The 24,639-nt window shown below is 38.7% G+C and overlaps 1 protein-coding gene across 1 annotated transcript in view; it reads left to right on the top strand.

Annotated features, from left to right (window-relative positions):
- Positions 1-24,639, top strand: part of GUCY2F (guanylate cyclase 2F, retinal) — a 119,298-nt gene that overhangs the window by 37,284 nt on the left and 57,375 nt on the right. The window contains 2 exon segments of the mRNA XM_088794759.1: positions 15,640-15,735; positions 19,972-20,103. Coding sequence (XP_088650885.1) covers positions 15,640-15,735; positions 19,972-20,103 — 228 coding nt within the window.

The following is a 24,639-nucleotide window of genomic DNA, read 5'->3' as shown; positions in this document are numbered from 1 at the left end:
AGGTGCTGGCTCAGTTAACAGATGGCCATCAGCTGTGGCTGGTTGGCCATCAACTGTTACCAGTTAGCCATTAGCCACTAATATTACTGCCGTGGCTATGCTGGCAAGTACGAATTGCGGCTAGCAAGTTGTTTGGTTGGCAGAGAAGCGGAAGGTGGATTGCTGCTAGCAAGTGCGGTTAGCAAGCGGATTGTGGATTGCGGATCGTGTTGATCCTACTTCTTGTGTCTCGCCCGGCCACCAGCAAGACGGGGGTGCAGGAAGACCCCTCGTTGGGGTACTGGTGGATGTTTGCTTTTGTGTCTCTACCAGCTGCCAGCGAGAATATAGTGGTATGACTCGCCTATCCATGGATCCGTTGGTGTTCCTTTTTGGCCTCACCATATCCTACGTTCTTGTTCGGGGAGCGGGAGCAGAGTCCCTCCATGACACTGACGCTCGGCTTAAATGCATTCCACAGGGTGACCATTAAGCGGTTATGGAATAAAATGAAGCCAAACTCTAGCTGTCAGAGACCCCAAGACAAAACAGAACAAAACAACCACATGGACTAATCCAAGGTTCCCTCCAGGTCCTGAAGTTGCCTAGTCAGCTCAACTGAGATTACCTATCTGGCGGTGTGGGTAGACATCATAAACTCCTATGTCTAATAATTGATTTGTAGGAAATAATTACACTCCAAATTAATGGGCATGCTTGGAGAGAATCAGGTTTAAACTGTGTCTATGTAATACTCAGACAAGAGACCATTTAGTAAATTAAAAAAAAAAAAAAGAAAAAGAAAAAAAAGCCGGTCAGCCCAATTGTTTGGAATCGTGTAGACAAAGCAATCAACTGATTGCATTTTTTCACTTTTCAACCTGTTGCTTTGGTAATGCATAGATACAACTTTGCAAGACAAGTGGTCTTGTGGATGGAAACCTGGGCCCACAGCCAGGGACCAAGGGTTTGAGTTCCAGCTCTGCCTCAGGCTAGGGGATCTCACACAATTTGCTTAATGTTATTTTGTTTCTTTAATGTGCTTTTGTGTCTATAAAATGGAGATTAATGATTCTTGGATCTAGTATTGTTCATATGAGAAAAGGTGTTGAGTTCTTTAAAAATACTGAGAGATGATGCTTTGAATGTGCCCTTGATGTGGGAACAGCATTTTTTGGTCTCAGGTACCATCCCTACGCAGCACCCTCACGCCTTGCTTTTGATTTCTCTTCGATAGCATTTTCATTTTTCTCTTTTGGTCTTTGTAACTCTGCAAATTGTGAGGACTAGTATTGCAGTCTCTCTTTGCTGTGAACACTGTGGTAAAGAACCATGTGTCGTTACTCTCTCAATGATCTTGTGCATTTTTTTTTTCTTTTTCTTATAAAGTTTATTGGGGTGACAATTGTTAGTAAAGTTACATTGATTTCAGGTGTACAATTCTGTAATACATCATCTATATATCACATTGTGGGTTCACCACCCAGAGTCAGTTCTCCTTCCATCACCATATTTTGGATCCCCCTTACCCTCATCTCCCACCCCCCACCCCACTTACCCTCTTGTAACCACTAAACTATTGTCTGTGTCTATGAGTTTTTGTTTCTCATTTGTTTGTCTTGTTCTTTTGTTGTTTTTGGTTTATATACCACATATCAGTGAAATCACATGGTTCTCTGCTTTTTCTGTCTGACTTATTTCGCTTAGCATTACACTCTCAAGATCCATCCATGTTGTCACAAATGTTCCTATATCATCTTTTCTTACCGCCGAATAGTGTTCCATTGTGTATATATACCACAACTTCTTTATCCTTTCATCTATCGAAGGACAGTTTAGTTGTTTCCATGTCTTGGCCACCGTAAACAAAGCTGCAATGAACATTGGAGCACATATATCTTTACATGTAAATGTTTTCAGATTTTTTGGGTAGATGCCCAGGAGAGGAATTGCTGGGTCATATGGTAATTCTATTTTTAATTTTTTGAGGAACCTCCACACTGCCTTCCATAGCGGCTGCACCAGTCTGCATTCCCGCCAACAGTGTATGAGGGTTCCTTTTTCTCCACAGCCTCTCCAACACTTGTTACTATTTGTCTTGTTGATGATAGCCATTCTAACTGCTGTGAGGTGATATCTCATTGTGGTTTTTATTTGCATTTCTCTGATGATTAGTGATGTTGAGCATTTTTTCATATGTCTATTTGCCATTTGTATGTCCTCTTTGGAGAAATGTCTCTTCAGGTCCTCTGCCCATTTTGTAATTGAATTGCTTGTTTTTTTGTTGTTGAGTTGTTTGTGTTCCTTATATATTTTGGATATTAGCCCCATATTGGAGGCAGTGTTTGCAAAAATCTTCTCCCATTCAGTTGGTTGCCTCTTTATTTTGTCCATGGTTTCTTTTGCTGTGTAGAAACTTTCCAGTTTGATATAGTCCCATTCATTTATTTTAGTTTTTATTTCCCTTGCCTTTGGAGTCAAATTCATAAAATGCTCTTTGAACCCAAAGTACGTAAGTTTAGGACCTATGTTTTCTTCTATGCATTTTATTGTTTCAGATCTTATGTTTAGGTCTTTGAATTACTTTGAGTTAATTTTTGTACATGGTGACAGAGAGCTGTCTAGATTCATTCTTTTGCACATGGCTATCCATTTCTCCCAGCACCATTTTTTGAAGTGGCTGTCTTTTCTTCACTGTATGTTGTAGGCTTCTTTGTGGAAAATTATCTGTCCATATATATGTGGGTTTATTTCTGTGTTCTTAATTCTATTCCACTGGTCTGTGTGTCTGTTTTTCTGCCAATACCATACTGTTTTGGTTATTGTTGCCCCATAGTACAAGCGGAAGTCAGGGAGTGTGATAACTCCAGTATTGTTATTTTTTCTTTGGATTGCTTTGGCTATTCGGGGTATTTTGTTTCCATACAAATCTGATGACTGTTTGTTCTATTTCTTCAAAAAATGCCATTGGTATTTTGAGGGGGTTTCATTAAATCTGTATATTGCTTTGGGTAATATGGCCATTTTAACTATGTTGATTCTTCCAATCCATGAGCACGGAATGTCTTTCCATTCCTTTGTGTCTTCTTCAATTTCTTTTACAAATGTCTTAAAGTTTTCAATACTTATATAAGTATTTCACATCCTTGGTTAAGTTTATTCCTAGGTATTTTATTATTTTTGTTGCAATTGAGAAAGGAATTGTTGTTGTGTTTTTTTTCTTTTTCTGAGATTTTGTTGTTAGTATATAGGAAAGCAGTGGACTTTTGTACATTGGTTTTGTAGCTGGCAACTTTACTGCATTCGTTTTATTGTTTCTAATAGCTTTTTGGTGGTGTTTTTAGGCTTTTCTATATATAGCATCATGTTATCTGCAAAAAGTAACAATTTAACTTTTTCATTCCCTATTTAGTTACCTTTTATTTTTTCTCTTGCCTTATTGCTCTGGTTAGGACTTCCAGTACTATCATGTTTTGCGGAAAATAAGACCTAACCAGAAAATAAGCCCAAACATGATTTTTCAGGATGCTTGTAATATAAGACCTAACCCCCAAATAAGCCCCAGTTAAGATCGTCAGCCAGACGAACGCATTTAGTATGTCCGTTGCAACACACGACAGATGTATTGATTTATAAAATAATAATAATGTATAATTAAATATAAATAAATAATATTATTGACATTAGTGCTTAAAATAAATGATAATATAAATTATAGTTAAGTATTTGTAAATAACCAAGTGGACATCTTTGGACAAGAGGTAAATGCCTAAGTAAACAGATGAACTTGAGACTTATTGCTGAATGACCAATCGGGGAACAGACACAATGCACATTAACATGCACACTCAATAACCAGAGGATGTGGTTGTTTGTGATATGAATCTTCATAATTCAATACATTATGTGTTGTAACAGATATACTTAATGCACTTCTGTGAAATAAAAAATGTTTTCTGAATTTTGGTGCCTGCAATTTTTTGTCGCCTTTGTGTGGACCATCATTCTTAACTGTCATCATTTTTGTTGCCACTCCTGTCTCGTAAGTCTTCAATTAACACTTGATTTAATGGTAGATTTAAAGGGAATAATATTTTGACCCCTAGACAAGATGAGTGCTAAAAGAAAGAGCTATTCTGTTGAGTACAAGAAAGGAATCGTGAAGGACTCCTGGGGCAAGAATCTTATGGCTTTCTGCAAAGAGAAGAAGTTGGATCTCCAAATGGTTCACAAATGGCGAGCAGAGTACGATAACCTCAGTCAACAGGTGGATGAGGGAAATGCTAAAAAGCGCAAGTGTGGATCAGGTCAGCAACCATTATTTCCTGAGCTGGAAGACATCATCTGTGAATGGATTGCTGACAGGAGAGCAAAGGCTTTGGTTGTGTGCAGGGCTGATATTCAAGCATTTGCCCTTGCAATGGCACCACAGTTAGAAATATCCCCAGAAGAATTCAAAGCACCACAACACTGGCTGGATGGCTTCCTTTAGTGATATGAACTCTCTCTAAGAAGATTGACAGCACTGTTGAAGCTGGAAGATACTGAAGTTATTAAACGTGCACTTGCATTCAAGTCCTTTGTTGATGACATCAAATTTTCTAAATACCAACTCTTGAACATGATTGGTATGGATGAAACTGCAGTGTTTATGGGCCAAGGATCTCAAACGACAATTGATCAGAGGGGGGCCTTGTCAATGTACATTCTCTCCACTGGTTACAAAAGTGCACTTGTTACCTGTATTTTTGGCAATTCGTCTGGCTGGAAAGAAAGCCCCATCTCTAATCATCACTAAGGGCAAGAAAGATAAGGTTGAACGTGTTTCAGGCATTTATGTTCTTGAAACCGAAAAAGCCTGGTGCACACAAGCAGTTATAAGGAAGTGGGTCGATTTAATGCTGCCACTTGTTTTGCGAGGTGGCCAAAGAGGTCTGCTAGTCTGGGATTCAGCCAGTGCTCACTGCGCTAAAGACATGAAGAACTTCCTTGCAGAGAGAAGAACAGATCAAATAATGATTCCCGCAGGAATGAGTGCCTATCTCCAGACTCTTGATATTATAATAAACAAGCCATTCATTTGTGCATGGACATCAATGACTACATTGAAACTAGAATGGAGAGAAATCAGCGTGGAAACTTTGTGAAGCCTAGCCTGCAAGAGGTCGTGAGTTGGGTGAAGAATTCATGGGATAAAATCACTGACAGCTGTGTTGCCAATGTACTACGAGCAGGCTACATGGAGAAGAAGGGCTCATTTAAGGAGAGTTCTATTGCTGGACATGAGAGATTGGAGCCAATGGTTCTACAGGAAATGGAGTCGCAAGAAATTCAAGCTGGAATTCAGGGTTTGGGGAGTTATGACGATGATCCAGAAGAAGATGAAGTGACTATTTGAATAAATGTAGATTTTTATACATGAATAAATGAATAAATGTAGATTGTTGTACATGAATCAATGTAGATCGCTGTACATGGAAAAATAAGACATCCCCTGAAAATAAGGCCCTAATGCGTCTTTCGCAGTAAAAGTTAATATAAGATCGGTCTTATTTTAGGGGAAATATGGTATGTTGAAAAGCAGAGGTGATAGGGGACAGACCTGTCATGTTCTTGAACACAGAGGAAAGGGCTTCAGTTTTTCACCATTAACTGATAGTAGCTGAGGTTTTGTCATGTGTGGCCTTTATTACGTTGAGATATTTTCCTTCTATACCTATTTTATTAAGTCTTTTAATCATAAATGGATGTTGTATCTTGTCAAATGCTTTTTCTGCATCTATTGATATAATCATATGCTTTTTGTCCTGTATTTTGTTTATGTGATGCATTACATTGCTCCGTTTGCGAATGTTGAACCATCCTTGTGCCCCTGGGATGAACCTCACTTGGTCGTGATGTATAATCTTTTTATGCATTGTTGCATTTGATTGGCTAGAATTTTGTTTAGGATTTTTTGACTCTGTATTCATCAGAGATATTTGTCTGTAATTTTCTTTGTGAGTGTGTTATCCTTACCAGATTGTTGTATCAGGGTAATATTGGCCTCATAAGATGAACTATGGAGTACTGTCTCTTCTTCAATTTTTGGAAGAGTTTGAGTAGGACAGGTGTTAGATCCTCTTTGAATGTTTGGTAGAATTCAAGGTGAAGCCATCTGGTCCTGGAGTTTTGCTTTTTGGAAGGTTTCACATTACAGATTCAATTTCCTTACTGTTGTTCACCCTACTTAAATTTTCCAATTCTTTGTGATTCAGCCTAGGAAGGCTATATGTTTCTAAGAAATTGTCCATTTCTTCTAGGTTATTGAATTTGATGGCATATAATCCTTCATAGTATTCTTGGATGATCCTTTGTATTTCTGTGGCATCCCTGGTAACTTCCCCTCTTCCATTTCTGATTATGTTTACTTATGTCTTTTCTTATCTTAGTGAGTCTAGCCAAGGGTTTGTCAATTTTATTAATATTGTCAAAGAACCAGCTCTTTGCTTCATTATTTTTTTCTATTGTCTTTTTGTTCTCTATCTCATTTAGTTCTGCTCTGATTTTTATCATTTCCTTCCTTCTGATGACTTTGGGTTTCATTTGTTCTTTTTCTAGTTCTTTAAGGTGTAATGTGAGGTTATTTATCTGGGATTTTTCTTGTTTCTTGAGATAGATCTGTAATGATATAAATTTCCCTCTTAAAACTGCTTTCACTGTGTCCCAAAAATTTTCGTAGAATGTATTTTTATTCTCATTTGTTTCTATGTATCTTTTGATCTCTCCTCTTATTTCTTCTTTGACCCAGTTGTTCTTTAAAAGTATGTTGTTTAATCTCCATGTATTTGTGGTTTTTCCTGCTTTCTTTTTGCAGTTGACATCCAATTTCAAAGCCATATGATTAGACAGTATGCTTTGGATGATTTCAATCTTCTTAAATTTGCTAAGGCTAGTTTTATGTCTCAATATATGGTCTCTCCTTGAGAATGTTCCATGTACAGTAGAAAAGAATCTATAGTCTGATGTTCTAAGACAAAATGCTCTATAAATGTCAATTATGTCCATTTCATCTAATGTGTCATTTAAAGCGATTGTTTCATTATTATTTTTCTGTTTGGATGATCTATCCATAGGTGTCAATGCTGTATTTAGGTGCCCTACTATAATTGTGTTTTAGTCAATTTCTCCCTTTAGTTCTGTTAGTAGTTCCTTGGTATATTTCAGTGCTCCCTGATTGGGGGCATAAATATTGATGATTGTTATGTCTTCTTGTTGTATAGTCCCCTTTATCATTATGAAGTGTCCATCTTTGTCAGTTACCTTTCTTATCCTGAAGTCTGTTTCATCTGATATCAGTATGGCTACACCTGATTTTCTCTGAATACCATATGCTTGGAGCGTCAGTTTCCATCCTTTCACTTTGAATCTATATTTGTCCTTGTAGCTGAGATGTGTCTCTTGGAGGCAGGATATGGTTGGGTTCCATGTTTTGATCGAATCTCCTACTCTGTGCCTTTTTATTGCTGAGTTCACTCCATTTACATTTAGGGTGATTATTGATATATGAGGGTTTCCTATCATTCTATCTCTGGTTCTCTGGTAGGATGATGTCTGCACTGTTTCTTTGCCTTTTTGTTGCTGTCTATTATTTCAGTGTGGTGATATTCTATGATTTTTCCCTCTATTTTTTCTTTTTTATGTTATAGATTTCAATTCTGTTTTTTTTTTTTTTTTTATGAGTGGTTACCATTAAGTTTATGTAAAACAAAGTTTCATATTTAGAGTATTCCATTTTGTTCAGTATGCTTTCTCCATTTCCTTGTGCTGGTTCAGAACTTTACTCTTTCTCCTTTTATGTTTTTCAAAGATTATCCCTATTTATGCTGTGAGTTGATTTCTGTAATGCAGTAGCAAGTTGTCGTTTTCCTTTTTTTTTTTTTAAGTGTTTTTCCCACCTTCTTTACCCTGTATGTTATGTTTAGGTGTATAGTGTCATTTGGTGTAGGGGTTGCCATTTCTTCTGTCTGTTGGTAATAGTACTCATGGTTTTGTATTCTTTTATTTAAATTTATTTTTTAAATTTATTGGGGTGACAATTGTTAGTAAAATTACATAGATTTTAGGTGTACAATTCCGTACTACATCATCTATAAATCCCATTGTGTGTTCACCACCCAGAGTCAGTTCTCCTTCCATCACCATATATTTGATCCCCCTTACCCTCTTCTCCCACCCCCCACCCCCCTTACCCTCTGGTAACCACTAAACTATTGTCTGTGTCTATGAGTTTCTGTTTCTCATTTGTTTGTCTTGTTCTTTTGTTGTTTTTGGTTTATATACCACATATCAGTGAAACCACAGTGTTCTCTGCTTTTTCTGTCTGACTTATTTCACTCAGCATTACACTCTCAAGATCCATCCATGTTATCACAAATGTTCCTATATCATCTTTTCTTACCGCCGAATAGTATTCCATTGTATATATATATACCACAACTTCTTTATCCATTCATCTATCGAAGGACATTTTGGTTGTTTCCATGTCTTGGCCACCGTAAACACAGCTGCAATGAACATTGGAGCACACGTGTCTTTATGTATAAATGTTTTCAGATTTTTTGGGTAGAAACCCAGGAGAGGGATTGCTAGGTCATATGGCAATTATATTCATAATTTTTGAGGAACTTCCACACTGCCTTCCATAACGGCTGCACCAGTCTGCATTCCCACCAACAGTGTATGAGGGTTCCTTTTTCTCCACAGCCTCTCCAACACTTGTTACTATTTGTCTTGTTGATGATAGCCATTCTGGCTGGGGTGAGGTGATATCTCATTGTGGTTTTTATTTGCATTTCTCTGATGATTAGTGATGTTGAGCATTTTTTCATATGTCTATTTGCCATTTGTATGTCCTCTTTGGAGAAATGTCTCTTCAAGTCCTCTGCCCATTTATCAATTGGGTTGTTTGTTTATTTGTTGTTGAGTTGCATGAGTTCCTTGTATATTTTGGATATTAGCCCCTTATCGGAGGCACTATTTGCAAAAATCTTCATCCATTCAGGTTGTGGCCTCTTTATTTTGTCGATGGTATCTTTTTTCACCATTAATTATGAGATTAGCTGAGGGTTTGTCATATATGGCCTTTATTACGTTAAGGTATTTCCGTTCTATACCTATTTTATTAAGTGTTTTAATCATAAATGGATGTTGTGTCTTGTCAAATGCTTTTTCAGCATCAATTGATATAATCATATGATTTTTGTCCTTTATTTTGTTTATGTGATGTATCACATTGATGGATTTGCAGATGTGGCACCATCCTTGTGCCCCGGGGATGAACCCCACTTGGTGGTGATGAATAATCTTTTTAATGCACTGCATTCGATTAGCTAGAATTTTATTTAGGATTTTTGCATCGGTATTCATCAGATACATTGGTCTGTAGTATTCTTTTTTTGTGTTGTCCTTACCAGGTTTTGGTATCAGGGTAATGTTGGCCCCATGAAATGAGTTAGGGAGTACTGTCTCTTCTTCAATTTTTTGGAAGAGTTTGAGCAGGATTCGTATTAGATCCTCTTTGAAGGTTTGGTAGAATTCACTAGTGAAGCCATCTGGTCCCGGACTTTTGCTTTTGGGAAGGTTTTGGATGACTGATTCAATTTCGTTACTGGTGATCGGTCTCTTTAGATTTTCCAATTCTTCATAGTTCAGCCTTGGAAGGCTATATGTTTCTAAGAATTTGTCCATTTCTTCTAGGTTGTTGAATTTGGTGGCATATCGTCCTTCATAGTATTCTTGGATGATCCTTTGTATTTCTGTGGTGTCCGTGATAACTTCCCCTTTTACATTTCTGATTTTGTTAATTAGTGTCTTCTGTCTTTTTATCTTAATGAGTCTAGCCAAGGGTTTGTCAATTTTGTTAATCTTTTCAAAGTACCAGCTGTTTGTCACATTAATTTTTTCTATTGTCTTTTTGGTCTCTATTTCATTTAGTTCTACTCTATTTTTTAATTTCCTTTCTTCTGCTGGTCTTGGGTTTCATTTGTTCTTCTTTTTCTAGTTCTTTAAGGTATAACATGAAGTTATTTATTTGGGATTTTTTTTTTATTGAGATAGGCCTGTAATGATATAAATTTCCGTCTTAAAACTGCTTATGCTGCATCCCAAAAATTTTGGTAGGATGTATTTTCATTGTCATTTGTTTCTATGTATCTTTTGATCTCTCCTCTAACTTCTTCTTTGACCTGGTCGTTCTTTAAAAGTATGTTGTTTAATCTCCATGTATTCATGTTTTTTCCTGCTTTCTTTTTGCACGTGATATCCAATTTCAAAGCCTTGTGATCAGAGAATGTGCTTGGTATGATTTCAATCTTCTTAAATTTGCTGAGACTGATTTTATTTTCCAATGTATGGTCTATCCTTGAGAATGTTCCATGTACACTAGAAAAGAATGTATAGTCTGATGTTTTAGGATGAAGTGCTCTATATATGTCAGTCATCTCCATTTCATCTAATGTGTCATTTAGGGCTGCTATTTCGTTATTTATTTTCTGTTTGGATGATCTATCCATAGCTGTCAATGATGTATTTAAGTCCCCTAGTATAATTGTGTTTTGGTCAATTTCTCCCTTTAGTTCTGTTAGTAGTTGCTTGGTGTATTTCGGTGCTCCCTGATTGGGGGCATAAATATTGATGACTGTTATGTCTTCTTGTTTTATAGTCCCCTTCACCATTATGAAACGTCCATCTTTGTCTCTTTTTATCTTTTTCACCTTGAAGACTGTTTCATCTGATATCATGATGGCTACATCTGATTTTCTCTGGGTACCACTTGCTTGGAGTGTCAATTTCCACCCTTTTATTTTGAGTCTATGCTTGTCCTTGTAGCTGAGATGTGTCTCTTGGAGACAGCATATGGTTGGGTTTAGTTTTTTTTTTTTTTAAAGATTTTATTGGGGAAGGGGAACAGGATTTTATTTGGGAACAATGGTCAAATTGTTGTCCTTTCAATCTTAGTTGAGGAGGGTTCTGTTCAGCTTCAAGTTGTTGTTCTTGCAGTCTTAGTTGTGGAGGGCACAGCTCAGCTCCAGATCCAGTTGCCGTTGCTAGTTGCAGGGGGCAGAGCCCACCATCCTTTGTGGGAGTCGAACCGGCAACCTTGTGGTTGAGAGGACAGGCTCCAACCAACTGAGCCATCTGGGAGCTCAGCGGCAGCTCAGCTCAAAGTGCCGTGTTCAATCTTAGTTGCAGGGGGCAGAGCCCACCATCCCTTGCGGGACTCGAGGAATTGAACTGGCAACCTTGTGGTTGAGAACCCACTGTCCCACGTGGGAATCGAACCGGCAGCCTTCGGAGTTAGGAGCATGGATCTCTAACCGCCTGAGCCACCGGGCCAGCCCCTGGATTTATTTTTTTGATCCAATCTGCTACTCTGTGCCTTTTTATTGGTGAATTCAGTCCATTTACATTTAGGGTGATTATTGATATGTGAGGATTTCGTGTCATTCTATCTTTAGTTTTCTCATAAGGCTGTGTCTCCATTGTTTCTTTGCCATTTTTTGCTGTCTATTATTTCTGTGTGGTGGTAGTCTATGATGTTTCCCTCTGTTTCTTCTTTTATTACAGTACATATTTCAATTCTGGATGTTTTTTGAGTGGTTACCCTTATGTTTATGTAAAATAAAGTTTGATATTTAGAGTATTCCATTTTCTTCAGCACGCTTGCTTTCTCCATTCCCGTATTCCGGTTCAGGCCTTTACTCTCCCCCTTTTTGAGTTTTGGTTGCCACAAATTGTCCCTGTTGGTGGTGGTTGAATAGCTTCCTTTAGTATTTCTTGTAGTGCAGGTCATGTATTAGAAAATTCCCTCAGCTTCTGTATGTCTGGAATGGTCTTTATTCCTCCTTCATATCTAAAGTATATCTTTGCTGGATATATTATTCTTGGCTCCTGATTTCTCTCTTTCAATAGTTTGAATATTTGGTTCCACTCGCTCCTGGCTTGTAGAGTTTCTGCTGAAAAATCTGAGGATAATCTAATGGGCTTTCCTTTGTAAGTTACCGTCTTCTTTTCTCTGGCTGCCTTGAGGATTCTTTCTTTGTCGTTGATTTTAGACAGCTTCAATACAATGTGCCTTGGAGAAGGCCTGTTGCAATTGAGGTAATTAGGTGTTCTATTTGCTTCTTGGATTCGAGGGTCCAGTTCTGTCCACAAGTTTGAGCAGTTCTCATCGACAATTTTTTTGAATATATTCTCTGTTCCCTTCTGTCTTTTTTCTCCTTCTGGTATGCCCATTATTCTTATATTGCTCTTTCTGATGGAGTCAGAAAGTTCTTGTAGAGTTCTTTCATTACTTTTAAGTCTCAAGTCTCTTTCTTCTTCCATCTGTGTAATTTCCAGTTTTCTATCTTCGATGTCACTGATTGTTTTCTCCATCTGGTCAACTCTATTACCTAAGCTGGCTATTTCATTCTTAATTTCTTCTATTGAGTTCTTAATCTCCACAAATTCTATTTGGTTCTTTTTTAAAATTTCAATCTCTTTTGTGAAATGCTCATGCTGTTCTTTGATTGTGTTTTTTGAGTTCATTTAACTGCCTATCTGTGTTTTCTTGCATCTCATTGAGTTTTTTCAGAACTGCAATCTTGAATTCTCTGTCATTTGAGTCACATATTTCCATATCTTTAAGTGCCTTTTCTGGAGATTTTTCACTTTCTTTCTGAGCTATCTTGTTGCCTTGGTTAGTCTTGGCAGTTACTGGTTTACTATTTCTCTTCCTCGACATCTACAGGAATGGCTTCTGCAACAGGTTGATAGGAAGCAGTATTTCTTTTGTTTTTCAGTACTTGTTGGTAGAATGTTTTATTTTTTCTCCCACTGCAGCTTATTTTTCTTCTCCCACACCGTAGCGCTATGTTTTCTCTGCACTATTCCAGCTTCTCACACAATGGGGGGATTCCCTGGGAGACAGGCTTCTCCTCTGTTAACAGTTCGTCTAGGTCACAGGGCGCAGTGTCCTGGTGGGTATGCGGAGAGCTTTTGATGTTCCAAAGCTCTTCCAACCCCAGATTCAGAGGCCGTATGTTTCAGCAGTTCTGTTTACTCCTGCAGGGATCCACCCGGATAGGTGGGGTCAGGGGCGGGGTGAGTTGTGAGAGGTGGTCCAGAGCAATGGAGGCGATCACCACCACAGCCGGTCCTGCTTCCACAGCTCCCTCCCCTTGCCAGAACTTGTTGGGCTGCGAATTTGTGTCTGCCGTCCACAGTTCTCAGAATAGCAGATATTCTTTTTTCCCATCTTACACTGCTACTGTTCTGTATCTAACACCGGGCAGGTGGGGGTGGGGTGAGCTCTGGGAGGGTAGGGAGGGGGCGGCTAGTCTCAGTGCCTAAGGCTTTCGTTCTCTGCTCAGCAGTGAGGGCTTAAACCACCGTTTTCAGCCTTCTTCCCTCAGTCTTTTCTCCGAGGTCTCTGCCATGAGCCTTGGTTTCAGCCGTGTTATATGCTGTCTCCTCAGCCCTGTGGGCATAAATGGAGCCCTAGCAGTCCAAGTTCTTCCCTCTGCTGCAGTTGGCGGTAGCTCCGGGATGCAGCGAGCTTGGAGCACTGAGCTAGGTCTGCGTCCTGCACCAGCGCGGCTCCATCTCTGCACTTCTTCCTTTCCTCCTCCCCCCGCTCGAGTGAATCTCCCACCTGTAGGTGATTTCAGTAGTGGGCCTCTTCGTCTTGCCTGTCTGCTCTGCAGGGAGTCCTTTGTGGAGTTCTTGTTGTTCGATTCATTGTAAATTCCAGGGGAGCTTTACAGAGGCTCACCTCATGCCGCCATTTTTCCTCGCCGGTTGGATTGCATGTCCTCTTTGTTGTTAATTTTTGACAACTTCAATACAGTGTGCCTTGGAGAAGGCCTGTTGGGATTGAGGTAATTAGGTGTTCTATTTGCTTCTTGGATTCAAGGATCCAGTTCTTTTCACAAGTTTGGGAAGTTCTCTTTGACTCTTTGTTTGAATAAACTGTCTGTTCCCTTCTCCCTTTCTTCTCCTTCTGGTATGCCCATTATTCTTATATTGTTCTTTTCAATGGAGTCAGAATGTTCTTGTAGAGTTCTTTCATTTCTTTTAAGTCTCAAGTCTCTTTCTTCTTCCATCCATATCATTTCCAGATTTCTATCTTCAATGTCCCTGATTCTTTCTTTCATCTGGTCAACTCTATTACCTAAGTTTCCTATTTCATTCTTCATTTCTTCTATTGAGTTCTTAATCTCCAGAAATTCTATATGGTTCTTTTTAAAAATTTCGATCTCTTTCTTAAAATGCTCATGCATTCTTTGATTATGTTTCTGAGATAATTAACCTGCCTGTCTGTGTTTTCTTGCATCCCTTTGAGGTTTTCAAAAACTGCAATGTTGAATTCTCTGTGTTTAAATGATATATTTCCATGTCTTTAAGTTCATTTTCTGGAGACTTTTCACTTTCTTTCTGAGCTGTCTCATTGCTTGGTTATTCATGGCCATTAATGATTTATTATTTCTCTTCCTAGGCATCTGCAGGAGTGGTTTCTGCAACAGGTTGATAGAAGGAGGTCTTTCTTTTGTTTTCCAGTAGGTTTTGGTAGAATGTTTAATTTTCTCTCTGACTGAAGCCTTTTATTCTCTGATTCTATAGTGTTATGTTTTTTTTCTGTACTGTTCTGGCTTCTCACACAATGGGGGGATTTCCTGGAAGGTGGGCTTCTCCTGTGTAAACAGGTTGCCTGGGTCATAGGGCACCACCTCTGTGGTGGGATGTGTAGAGTTTCTGAAGTTCCAAAGCTCTTCCTGCACCAGTTTCAGAGGCTCTGTTTAGTCCTGCAGGGATCCGCCCAGATTGGTTAGGGTGGGGTGGATTGTGAGAGGTGGTCCAGAGCAATGGTGGTGACCACCAGCACTGGCAGTCCTGTATCCAAGGCTCCCTCACCTTCACTGGAACTAGTTGGGCTGTGAGTCCACGGTTGTGAGCCACAGTCCTCAGAACTGCAAATATTATGTTCTTTTGATGGGACACTGCTACTGTTCTGCTTCTGGCACTGGGCAGATGGGGGCAGGGCGAGCTTTGGGAGGGTACGCGGGGGGCAGCTAGTCTTAGTGCCTAAGGCTTCCATCCTCTTCTCGGCAGTGAGGGCTTAAACCACTGCTTTCTCCCTTCTTCCCTCAGTCTTTTCTCTGTGGTGTCTGCCGTGAGCATTGGGTTAAGCCGTGGTATATGCTGATCCCTAGGGTGGGACTGTGGTCAATAAGCAGAGCCCTAGCAGTCCAATGCTTCCCTCTCCCACATCTGCGTTAGCTCTGGAATGCAGGGAGCTTGGAGCTTGGAGCTCAGGTCTGCATCCTGGTCCCACGTGGCTTGCATCTCCTCACTTCCCGCTTCCCTCCTCCCCTGCTTGTGCAATTTGCCCACCTTTAGGTAATTTCAATTGCACGCCTCTTTGTCTTGCCTGTCTGCTGCACAGGGAGTCCTTTGTGGAATTATAGTTTTTCAATTTGTTGTAAATTCCAGGGAAGGAATCAAGAGGCTCACCTCAGCCACCATTTTTATGACATCCCAATTTGGTATATTTTTTAACTGCTATCATAGGGAAAATTAATCCTGAGTTTGCAAAACATCCAGACCCTTGTGACCCTCTGATATTATTCTTGTTTCAAGCATCACATAAATAAAATCCAGTTGATTAAAGGACCCATCAGAATTCTACTGACTTTGCAGGATGTGACATTTATCAATCCCTATTTTGGCAGTAAGGTAAGGAGCTTCCATTTCTCTTGCTGTGCTGTCCAATATGGTATCCACAAGCCACAAGTGACTACTGAGCTCTTGATATGTGGCTAGTCTGAATTGAGATGTGCTGTAAGAGTAAAATACACACTAGATTTAGAGGACTTAGTATAAAACATGTAAAACATCTCGTTAAATTACATATCTATGTATAACCTGTCAAAATGATAGTACTTTGCATATATAGGGTTAAATAAAGACTATTATTAAAATTAATCTCACCTTTTTCTTTTTATGTTTTTAATGTGTCTACTAGAAAACTTAAAATTACATATGTCACTCATGTTATATTTCTATTGGATGTTACTATCTAAGAATAGTTTTGCAGAAGTGATGCAGTGCACTTTGAGCAATGTAGCTTTGACTTCATATATTCCTTCTTTATAATTTGGATTTAACATTTGATTGCCAGCTCCTCAAGGGCAGAAGTACAGCTTTTTTCTTTCTTTTCTTCTTTTTTTTAATGTTAACCCATAGCACCTGATGTGGTGCTGATAGTATAACAGGTGCTCATGAAAGTTTGTTGAATAAATCAACTAGTGAAAGACAGTTGAGTTTCACCAGGGTTCTGTTCTGATTGTGATTGTGTTGTAACTGGTGATCTTCATTGAGTCCTCTAGTATGTCCTGTCTCTGCGCTAGCGATGGCTTGCAGTCCCTGCCCTCACAGAGGTTATAGTCAAGTCATAGAGACAAATCATACAACACAAGAAAGTCGATAGACACCATATCGCACAAAAGACACTAGGAATATGACAGAACTTCAGAGGAGATAGATCAGTGGAGAAAGGCTTTTCAGAGACCAAGCACTGAAGCTGTGTCTTAAAGAAGGAATAATAGGATTTGTCTAGGTTACAGGTCACAAACTGGTAACCACTCTTGTTCGACCTTTATGGTTATAAAAAACACTAGCCAGAATTTTGAAATTTTGAGACCACACATGAAAATCTGGATTTCTGGGTGTTCTTTAAAGGTTGGAAGATCTATCAACCTTGGGTATCATTGTGACAATTCACTAGAACTTAGTAGTAGGTGCTGTTTTTGGAAAAGGCATACTCCCTGAAGTTTGACACAGTTCCCATCACTCTTTGTTGTCTTATATTCAGCTTATTTAATCAATTCATCAGTTTATATTACCTTCCTGGCCCCTATAGGCATCATAGGGAGATAAAACAGCATAAACAAAAGCTTGGAAAAGAGAAATGTGTGGGGAAGTGTTTTGTTGAATGTAGCTAGTAATGGGAGAGTGTGCCTCTCTGTGCCCAATCTATGTGGCCAAAATAAAGACATTAGTCTTTGCAATTTTTTGTGTGGTGGTGGCAGGATATAACGAGAGAGTGTGAACACATCATATTATCCCCATGTGCTATTTATTTTTGCTACACTAATGTGCCAGATCTCAGAATTAATTATCTCTGTGACCAAACTGATCATTTGCCTAAATGTGATCCTGAAAGGTGTACTTTAACTAGTTGGCTGTGTGAGAATGGATTTACATGATAATAGCCTACACAGTTGAAATCAAATAAAATATTCAGCTGTTTGGTATAATTTCCAATCACAACCCTCTTACCCTCTAACTTGTTTAAATCATCAGATCCTTTTATATGGTCGATATTATATTACTGGAAATGTATTGCTGAGCATCAAAATTATCACTCTTGGCTGAAAGCTATATTTCACCCTCATGCCATAAATACTTACTGATGTTTGCCTCTAGGTTTGAAGCCACCACAGGACCCTGGGTCTCATGGTGGTGGAATTTGTCTAGATTTGCCACACTCAGTATCCTTGTATGAAACGTCTCACCTCAATTAGAAAGGGTAGATACTGAAGTGCAAGCTCTCTCTAAAGCAATCTCAATAGATAAATAACACAATACTATAAAAGCAAGTATTCAATTGTGTGACAAATTTTTTTTTATCTAGAAATGGATTATCAACAGTAAAAGGAGATGTCTAGAAGTTGTTGTCCAAATGTAGCAATATAAAGTTTTATATTGCTGATCAAAAGCAACAAACCTATTTTTAAAAACCTTACTTCTTTTGTGATATCCATGTCAAACTGATAGTTCATATCAATTGCCTAGATGTTTTGGCTCTAATGTATCGAAACAATAAACATAGCTTAATTTTGGAGTGAATTAGACTTTTCTTTATATAGGCCTTACAATAGTCCAATAATGTCTGTAAAACTTCCATCTATGCCTTCTCTCTTTCCTACTGGGACACAAAATGAACTTGAGTTTCACATTGGTTCTCACATAATCACCGTAAATATCAGAATAGTGCTATCTTCAGATGAACAAAGTGCCTAGGGTTTTAAAATCTTGTTCAGGGTGATAGATCTTTTCTTCCACTTGTGCATAAATTTTGACATAATGAGAACAAAACAAAACAAAACACCCCACGCTTTTCACCATGTGAGTGAGAAAAATGAATATCAACAGGGAGTGATAGGCTTATAGGGAATGTTCTTTTTATTTTTTACTATTCTGGCCCAGGTTAAAAATGATGGCATTACCCTGGAAGAATATAGCTCTTGGCCTCCAGATCCCTTTTAGTACTTGGATTGTATCACATTCTGATTGTAAAAGATAGGGAGACATACATTTTCCTTAATTGCTGTGTAGTCACAAACTTGCAGATGGCTGTGTCTAGTCAGTGAAGAAGCCAAGCTTAGAATTCCGTCCAAATGGAATGTCTGAAAGTGTAAACTCGCGGTGAATATAAAATTAATTCAGTCTAGAAAAATTGGCAGGTCAGTAGAAGTCAGGTCAGGAAAGGAAGTTTTTAGAGGAAAGTGAAGCTGAAGCTCAAATGTGTGTGGATTTTGGCATAGTCTCTTGCTTTTCCCTTTACCCTTCATGGAGAGGTCTATCTCAATATACAAATCTAGGTGTTCCTGCTGAGATAAGAAAATAAAGAATGAAAGGGAACTAGATTCCTCTCTGGTCTTGCTCTGTTGAAGAGAGTTCAGGTTGATGTAAGGTGAAGAGTCAAGATATTCATTCATGTCTGAATCTTGAGCTGTTGGGTTTTCAACACATTAGGGGTTGGGTATAGTTATATTGCCTTGGAACTTTGTGATAGTCTTATCTTGGTAGAATGAACTTACCTCAGGGCTAAATCAACTGGTGACCTTCAGTTTATCAAAGACCATTAAGGGCAGTGTGTGAAAGTACTTAAGACTAATTTTTATTGGCAAGCAAGAGTGAAACAAAGCATGATGCAGAAGAAAGAATGCAAGACCAGGACATGTAACATCTACATTCTTCCTCCCGTCTCTACATCTCTCTCTAGGTCTCTGTTTCCTCATTGTAAAAGGAGGGTGTTGGAGTTGGGAGTGGGGGTTGGCCTAGACAATAGCAAATGTAACTGCTAGTTCCGAATTGCTATCATTCTGAAAAAAGGCAAATTTGGAGACATAGAGAAAAATATGAGGAACTTGCTGATTTATTATTTCTTCATGTGAAATAAGTCTGCAGGTTCAGTGGAAGATAAAGATGTTCAGTTTTAAAGGTTAATCTAGACTACAGATAACTTTTCCTTCTTTCATTCAACTGTGCACTTCTTACCAGACTTATTATGTGGACAAATTAACAAATCAAGGAAAAGGGAATTTGGCCCGTTTAAGCATTAGACTCATAAATAATGGACAGATGATCTACTTACTCTCTACCATCTTTCTGGGATACCTTCTGCCATTAATCTTGCCTGCGCGAAGAAGGATGCGCCATTCAAGATGGTATAACAAAAGGAGTCAGGCCTAAAAGTCAGAAGGGTGGGATTCTGTCCTACTTCTGCAATTGATTTTTTCAAAATGTTAGATTTTTATCTTTTCCCCATTTTTGTCTATAAAATGAGGGTCCCAGAATAAATTATGACCAGTGTTCTTTTTTTTCCCTCCCAAATCTATGATTCTAATCTTCTCTAAGAGATGGAAGTACCTACAAACCTTTACCTTTCTTTTGTGGGATATGGCATTGAAGCACAGTACCAATCCTAGCCTTAAAAAAAAAAAAGTGCTGGGGGATGGGCAAAATTGATCAATCTCACGTTTACAGAGTTCAGCTTGTATAGTTACTTTCTTAGGAATAAAGAAAGAAAAAAGCAGATACGCACAGTATCTATACATAGCTCAATGCTATGTCCTAAATCATGGGAATTCTATTCATAAACTTTGTTTCCTAATCCTTTCACAGAGAGGAAGTTGTGCCAGTGTAAGATTCCAGATCACCTCGGAGGTCCAAAATGGGAGGTCCCCAAGGCTCTCCTTTTCTTTAGGGAGTCTAACTTGAGCTACCTATGAAAACTCCAATGTAGCGATTTACAAGGTAGAGTATCCAACAGCTATCTAATTTGTTGCCTTCTTGGGTTTTAAAATGAGGCAGTGACTTAGGGCTTAGTTTTTGGGCAAAATATTGAAACTTTTAGTAAGTCTTTTCAGTTTTTTGTTTGTTATCTGGTTATGGATTTATTTGGTTGACACTTTTTTTTTTCCATTAGAAACTGTTTTTTTTTTTTTTTTAATTTTATTAAATTTATTGGGGTGACAATTGTTAGTAAAATTACATAGATTTCAGGTGTACAATTCTGTATCACATCATCTATAAATCCCATTGTGTGTTCACCACCCAGTGTCAGTTCTCCTTCCATCACCATATATTTGCTTCCCCCTTACCCTCTTCTCCCACCCCCACCCCCCTTACCCTAAGGTAATCACTAAACTATGTCTGTGTCTATGAGTTTCTGTTTCTCATTTGTTTGTTGTGTTCTTTTGTTGTTTTTCGTTTATATACCACATATCAGTGAAATCACATGGTTCTCTGCTTTTTCTGCCTGACTTATTTCGCTCAGTATTACACTCTCAAGATCCATCCATGTTGTCACAAATGTTCCTATATCATCTTTTCTTACCGCTGAATAGTAGTCCATTGTGTATATATACCACAACTTCTTTATCCATTCATCTATTGAAGGACATTTTGGTTGTTTCCATGTCCTGGCCACCGTAAACAAAGCTGCAGTGACCATTGGAGCACACGTGTCTTTATGTATAAATGTTTTCAGATTTTTTGGGTACCCAGGAGAGGAATTGCTGGGTCATATGGCAATTCTATTCGTAATTTTTTGAGGAACCTCCACACTGCCTTCCATAATGGCTGCACCAGTCTGCATTCCCACCAACAGTGTATGAGGGTTCCTTTTTCTCCACAGCCTCTCCAACACTTGTTACTATTTTTCTTATTGATGATAGCCATTCTGACTGGGGTGAGGTGATATCTCATTGTGGTTTTGATGTGCATTTCTCTGATGATTAGTGATGTTGAGCATTTTTTCATATGTCTATTTGCCATTTGTATGTGGTTGACACTTTTGATGATGATTTTGCTCAGCAACTAATCGACTTACTTATAAGTTAATTGATTTTTCAACTCCATATATTTACTATGCATGTGGAAAAAAATCTGTGAGACCCAAACACTTATCCATGTCACTCCTTCCAGAATGTATACATATAATAATAGAATAAATGACTTTCTGAGTCAACTATTTGTGATGGGATGTCTAAAGACATGTTTGTGTAGCGTTTGGGGCAAACCCATCTCTTCAAATACTAGTTGCTCTTTCTATACCTGTTATCCTCTGATATTGAAATATTAAAAAATATATTCATTTATTTTTTTTCAGCATGTACTCAATCTTGGAGTAACAGGTTACCCCTTGCTGTGTAAAATAGAAGTCTTTTTTATTTCCCTTAAATCTGTCTTTCAAGCTTTAAGAGGCCACTTCTGACCCCTAACAAGGGAATTTGGCAACAAGAACAAATCTTGCATCAGTTGGAGAAATGAACTGTTTCTTCTCAGCAGGAAAGAGTTAAGCAGGGGTTAAAAGGGAAACTAGACTGCCTTTCTGTCCCTCCTAAGTGAGGCCTTCCCAGTGTGGTTCCCTTGTTTTGTTTGAAGATACTCCCAAAAGCATCAAACACTCTCAACTTCAATAATAACTACAAAGAAAGTCCAAAACAGGATAGAATAATTTTTTTAGCATGTCTACTACATTGAATTTTCCAAATGAATGCTCTCCTCCATTGGATAAATAATTGATAGGGGCCCAAAACACCAAGATTAGCATGGTATATATTTTCTCAGTGTAGCTGAGTGCTTTGACTTAAATTTGTGGCAGGAAACCTCTGGATCTTGCCTTGGACTTAATTTAATCAAGGAGGAAATTTGCTTTAAGTATAAACTTGAGGCATCGGGGAATTGACAGCTCTACTCTCTCAAAGACCAAAGATAAGATAATCACATAGCTTTTGAATGTCAAATGGAATGGGCTGATGGCTTCATACATGTATTGATATCTCTAATATTCTGCAGGAAATCTCAATTACCTAAGTTAGTCTCTTGGTTTTTCATCTGTAAAATGAGGGGCTGAACTAAATTCTTAATCTTGGTTGCTCATTAGACTTTCTGTAGGAAACTTAAAAAAATGCATATGCCTGAGCTCCACCCCTACTGTGATTCAGTTGTTGTGGGGTGGCCCTAGACATTGGTAGTTTTTAAAGTTCCCATATGTGTACAGGCGGGGTTGAGAATTGCTGGACTAAGGGACCTCTAAGGCCTCTTTTGGCTTGGATATGCTATGATTCTCTGATTCTGTGCAAGAACTTCTGTGTTGAATTGTGGTACGTTTTATTTGATGGAGTTGGAAGGTTATAGTGTAGAACTGAGAAGGGAAAAAATAAACAACTGTGTGTAACTGGCCTTTAAGGATGTGTTAGATATTTCCTCACTTGGAAAGGAGGCAGAGACTTGAGTTAGTTCCTGTAATGACTGTTGGTCAGGCAGATGATGAATATTTCTGAACTGTGTAGGCCAAAGGGGGCCTTTATCTGCACAAAAGGAGTGCGTTGTTGAGAATAATACCACTCCATGAAGTCAAGATTAGGCTGATGGCAGGGTGCTCAGGAGGATAGCTGAAGCTAGAAAACTGCCTGGCTAGGGTTGAAGAGGACTCTGGGAAAGAGCATAAGTTAATTGAATCAACAGATCAAGCAAAGAGGTCCGGTGTACCTTCTGAAACAGTTCTCTATTGGTGTTTTAAAGAAGATTCATTATCTAGTTTCTGTTTAAAGTAAATCAGATTTTCATAAGAATTGCCATTGGACAATCTAAAGTTCCAGAAAATGTGCCTTGAGTAACAGACACCTAATAGCAAAGGACAGTCTTCTCTAGGTATGTGCCATAACATTATACTACAGTGACACAGTTTCACATTTTGATTGTGTAAAATCAGCCATCATTTCATAAATACTCTTTGAATTATGAAAGGAAAGTTAGATGAGCATACTGCTGTGAATAGCAGGTGCAGTGGGAGCTAGTCATGATCTGCTTTAATGGCCACAGTCTAGGGGAGGGGGTGAGGTGGGCAGTAGTGCAACCCTGACACGCTCAGAGAGAACCCATTGCACTTATCCTTTCTTCCTTCTCTGACTCCATCTGCTTCTCAACCTCTCCCTGTGTTTTTCTCTTTGTCTCATTTCTCTTTCTCCTCTTGCACACCCTCCCCATTCATCTCCCTTCCCCAGAGCCTTTTTTTCTATCTTCTCACCTTCATCTGTATCCCTTATAACTCTCTCTCTTCCCCTCTCCTGTCCACCAACTGTCTTCTCACTCTCCTCACAGAATCAGATCATCAAAGATAAAGAGGACTTAAGAAATCATCTAAGTCGTTCAGCTTTATCAGTGAGGAAACTAAAAGTCAGGCTGATTACGTGGCTGCCCTACTGCCACCTCTGTATTTGAGGCAGAGCCAGGTTTAGCACCTAGTTCTCTTGACTCTTAGTTGATACGCCATGGCCTTAGTACAAAAGTGATGGACTTTAAATTACTTCTAAAAACTTTAGTGGATAGAGTTTGATATTTCTTCCTCTTAATTAAAAAGTGAATGATGAGTGAAGTATTTTATTATTCTTTCTCTTAAAAGAAAAAAAAACAAACAAAAACAAATAGTGCATGTGTGGTAAAGATAAAACCTGCCCATTTTCTCCCCTTTTCTCATTATTCGTGAAGTAGGACACACAGAGACTCAATAAAAATGTGCTTATAAAGTTTGTGAGAATTATTTTAAACTTAAAACAAAAACACACAAATCCCCAAACCAAAGAAAGTGCATGAAAGTAAAGAGCAACAAAGTGAGAGACGGAAGCCCTTGGTTCTGTTACTACCTAGCCTTCAGTCCTTGGGCAAGTCATGTAATCTCTTCTGGATTCAGTTCCTTTGTCAAAATATGAAGGGATTGGCCAAGGGATACTTAAGACCTTTTCTGGCTGTCAAATTTAATGATTTGGTGGGGGGGTGGGGAGAACAATCTGCTTAACTACCTAATAAGCCAGAGGTAAGGTTAACCCCTGTCAGTAATAGGGCTGACTCCAGGAAGAACATATCAGGTACTGGGTATAGGCAGAGTTGGGACTATCAGTACTTATGTTCAATTGTGTACTGCACAAGGGCACCAATTCTAAGAGGGTACTGTAAGCATTTTAGATATATTCTAACTTTTATGAGAGTGGTGGAGGAGTGGGCAAGAGATTCCGGTCTCCCAGTCTAGTTCTGGAATGAGGTGTGGGAGGACCTTCTCCTATCTACATTTATACTAGCACAGCAGACTATGCACATACACAGTCACTCTGTAACATATGTGCACCTGGCTATGTGCTATCTTGACTATGCCCCATGAATTTCTTGAGGACCCTCCTTTCTCCTGCCTAATATACTTAGAGACACAATTTCATCTTCTCAACCCCGCCTCTACAGCCTGACTCCAAACCTTACAAAGAAGCCTTACCTGACAGGCAGGGATTAGTG

The sequence above is a fragment of the Rhinolophus sinicus genome, chromosome 18, assembly GCF_057876585.1.
Source record: "Rhinolophus sinicus isolate RSI-liver-muscle chromosome 18, RSI-T2T, whole genome shotgun sequence".
NCBI classification, from domain to species: domain Eukaryota; kingdom Metazoa; phylum Chordata; class Mammalia; order Chiroptera; family Rhinolophidae; genus Rhinolophus; species Rhinolophus sinicus.
The sequence above is the reverse complement of the archived record's forward strand: the minus strand, read 5'-3'. Positions and strand labels throughout refer to the sequence as shown.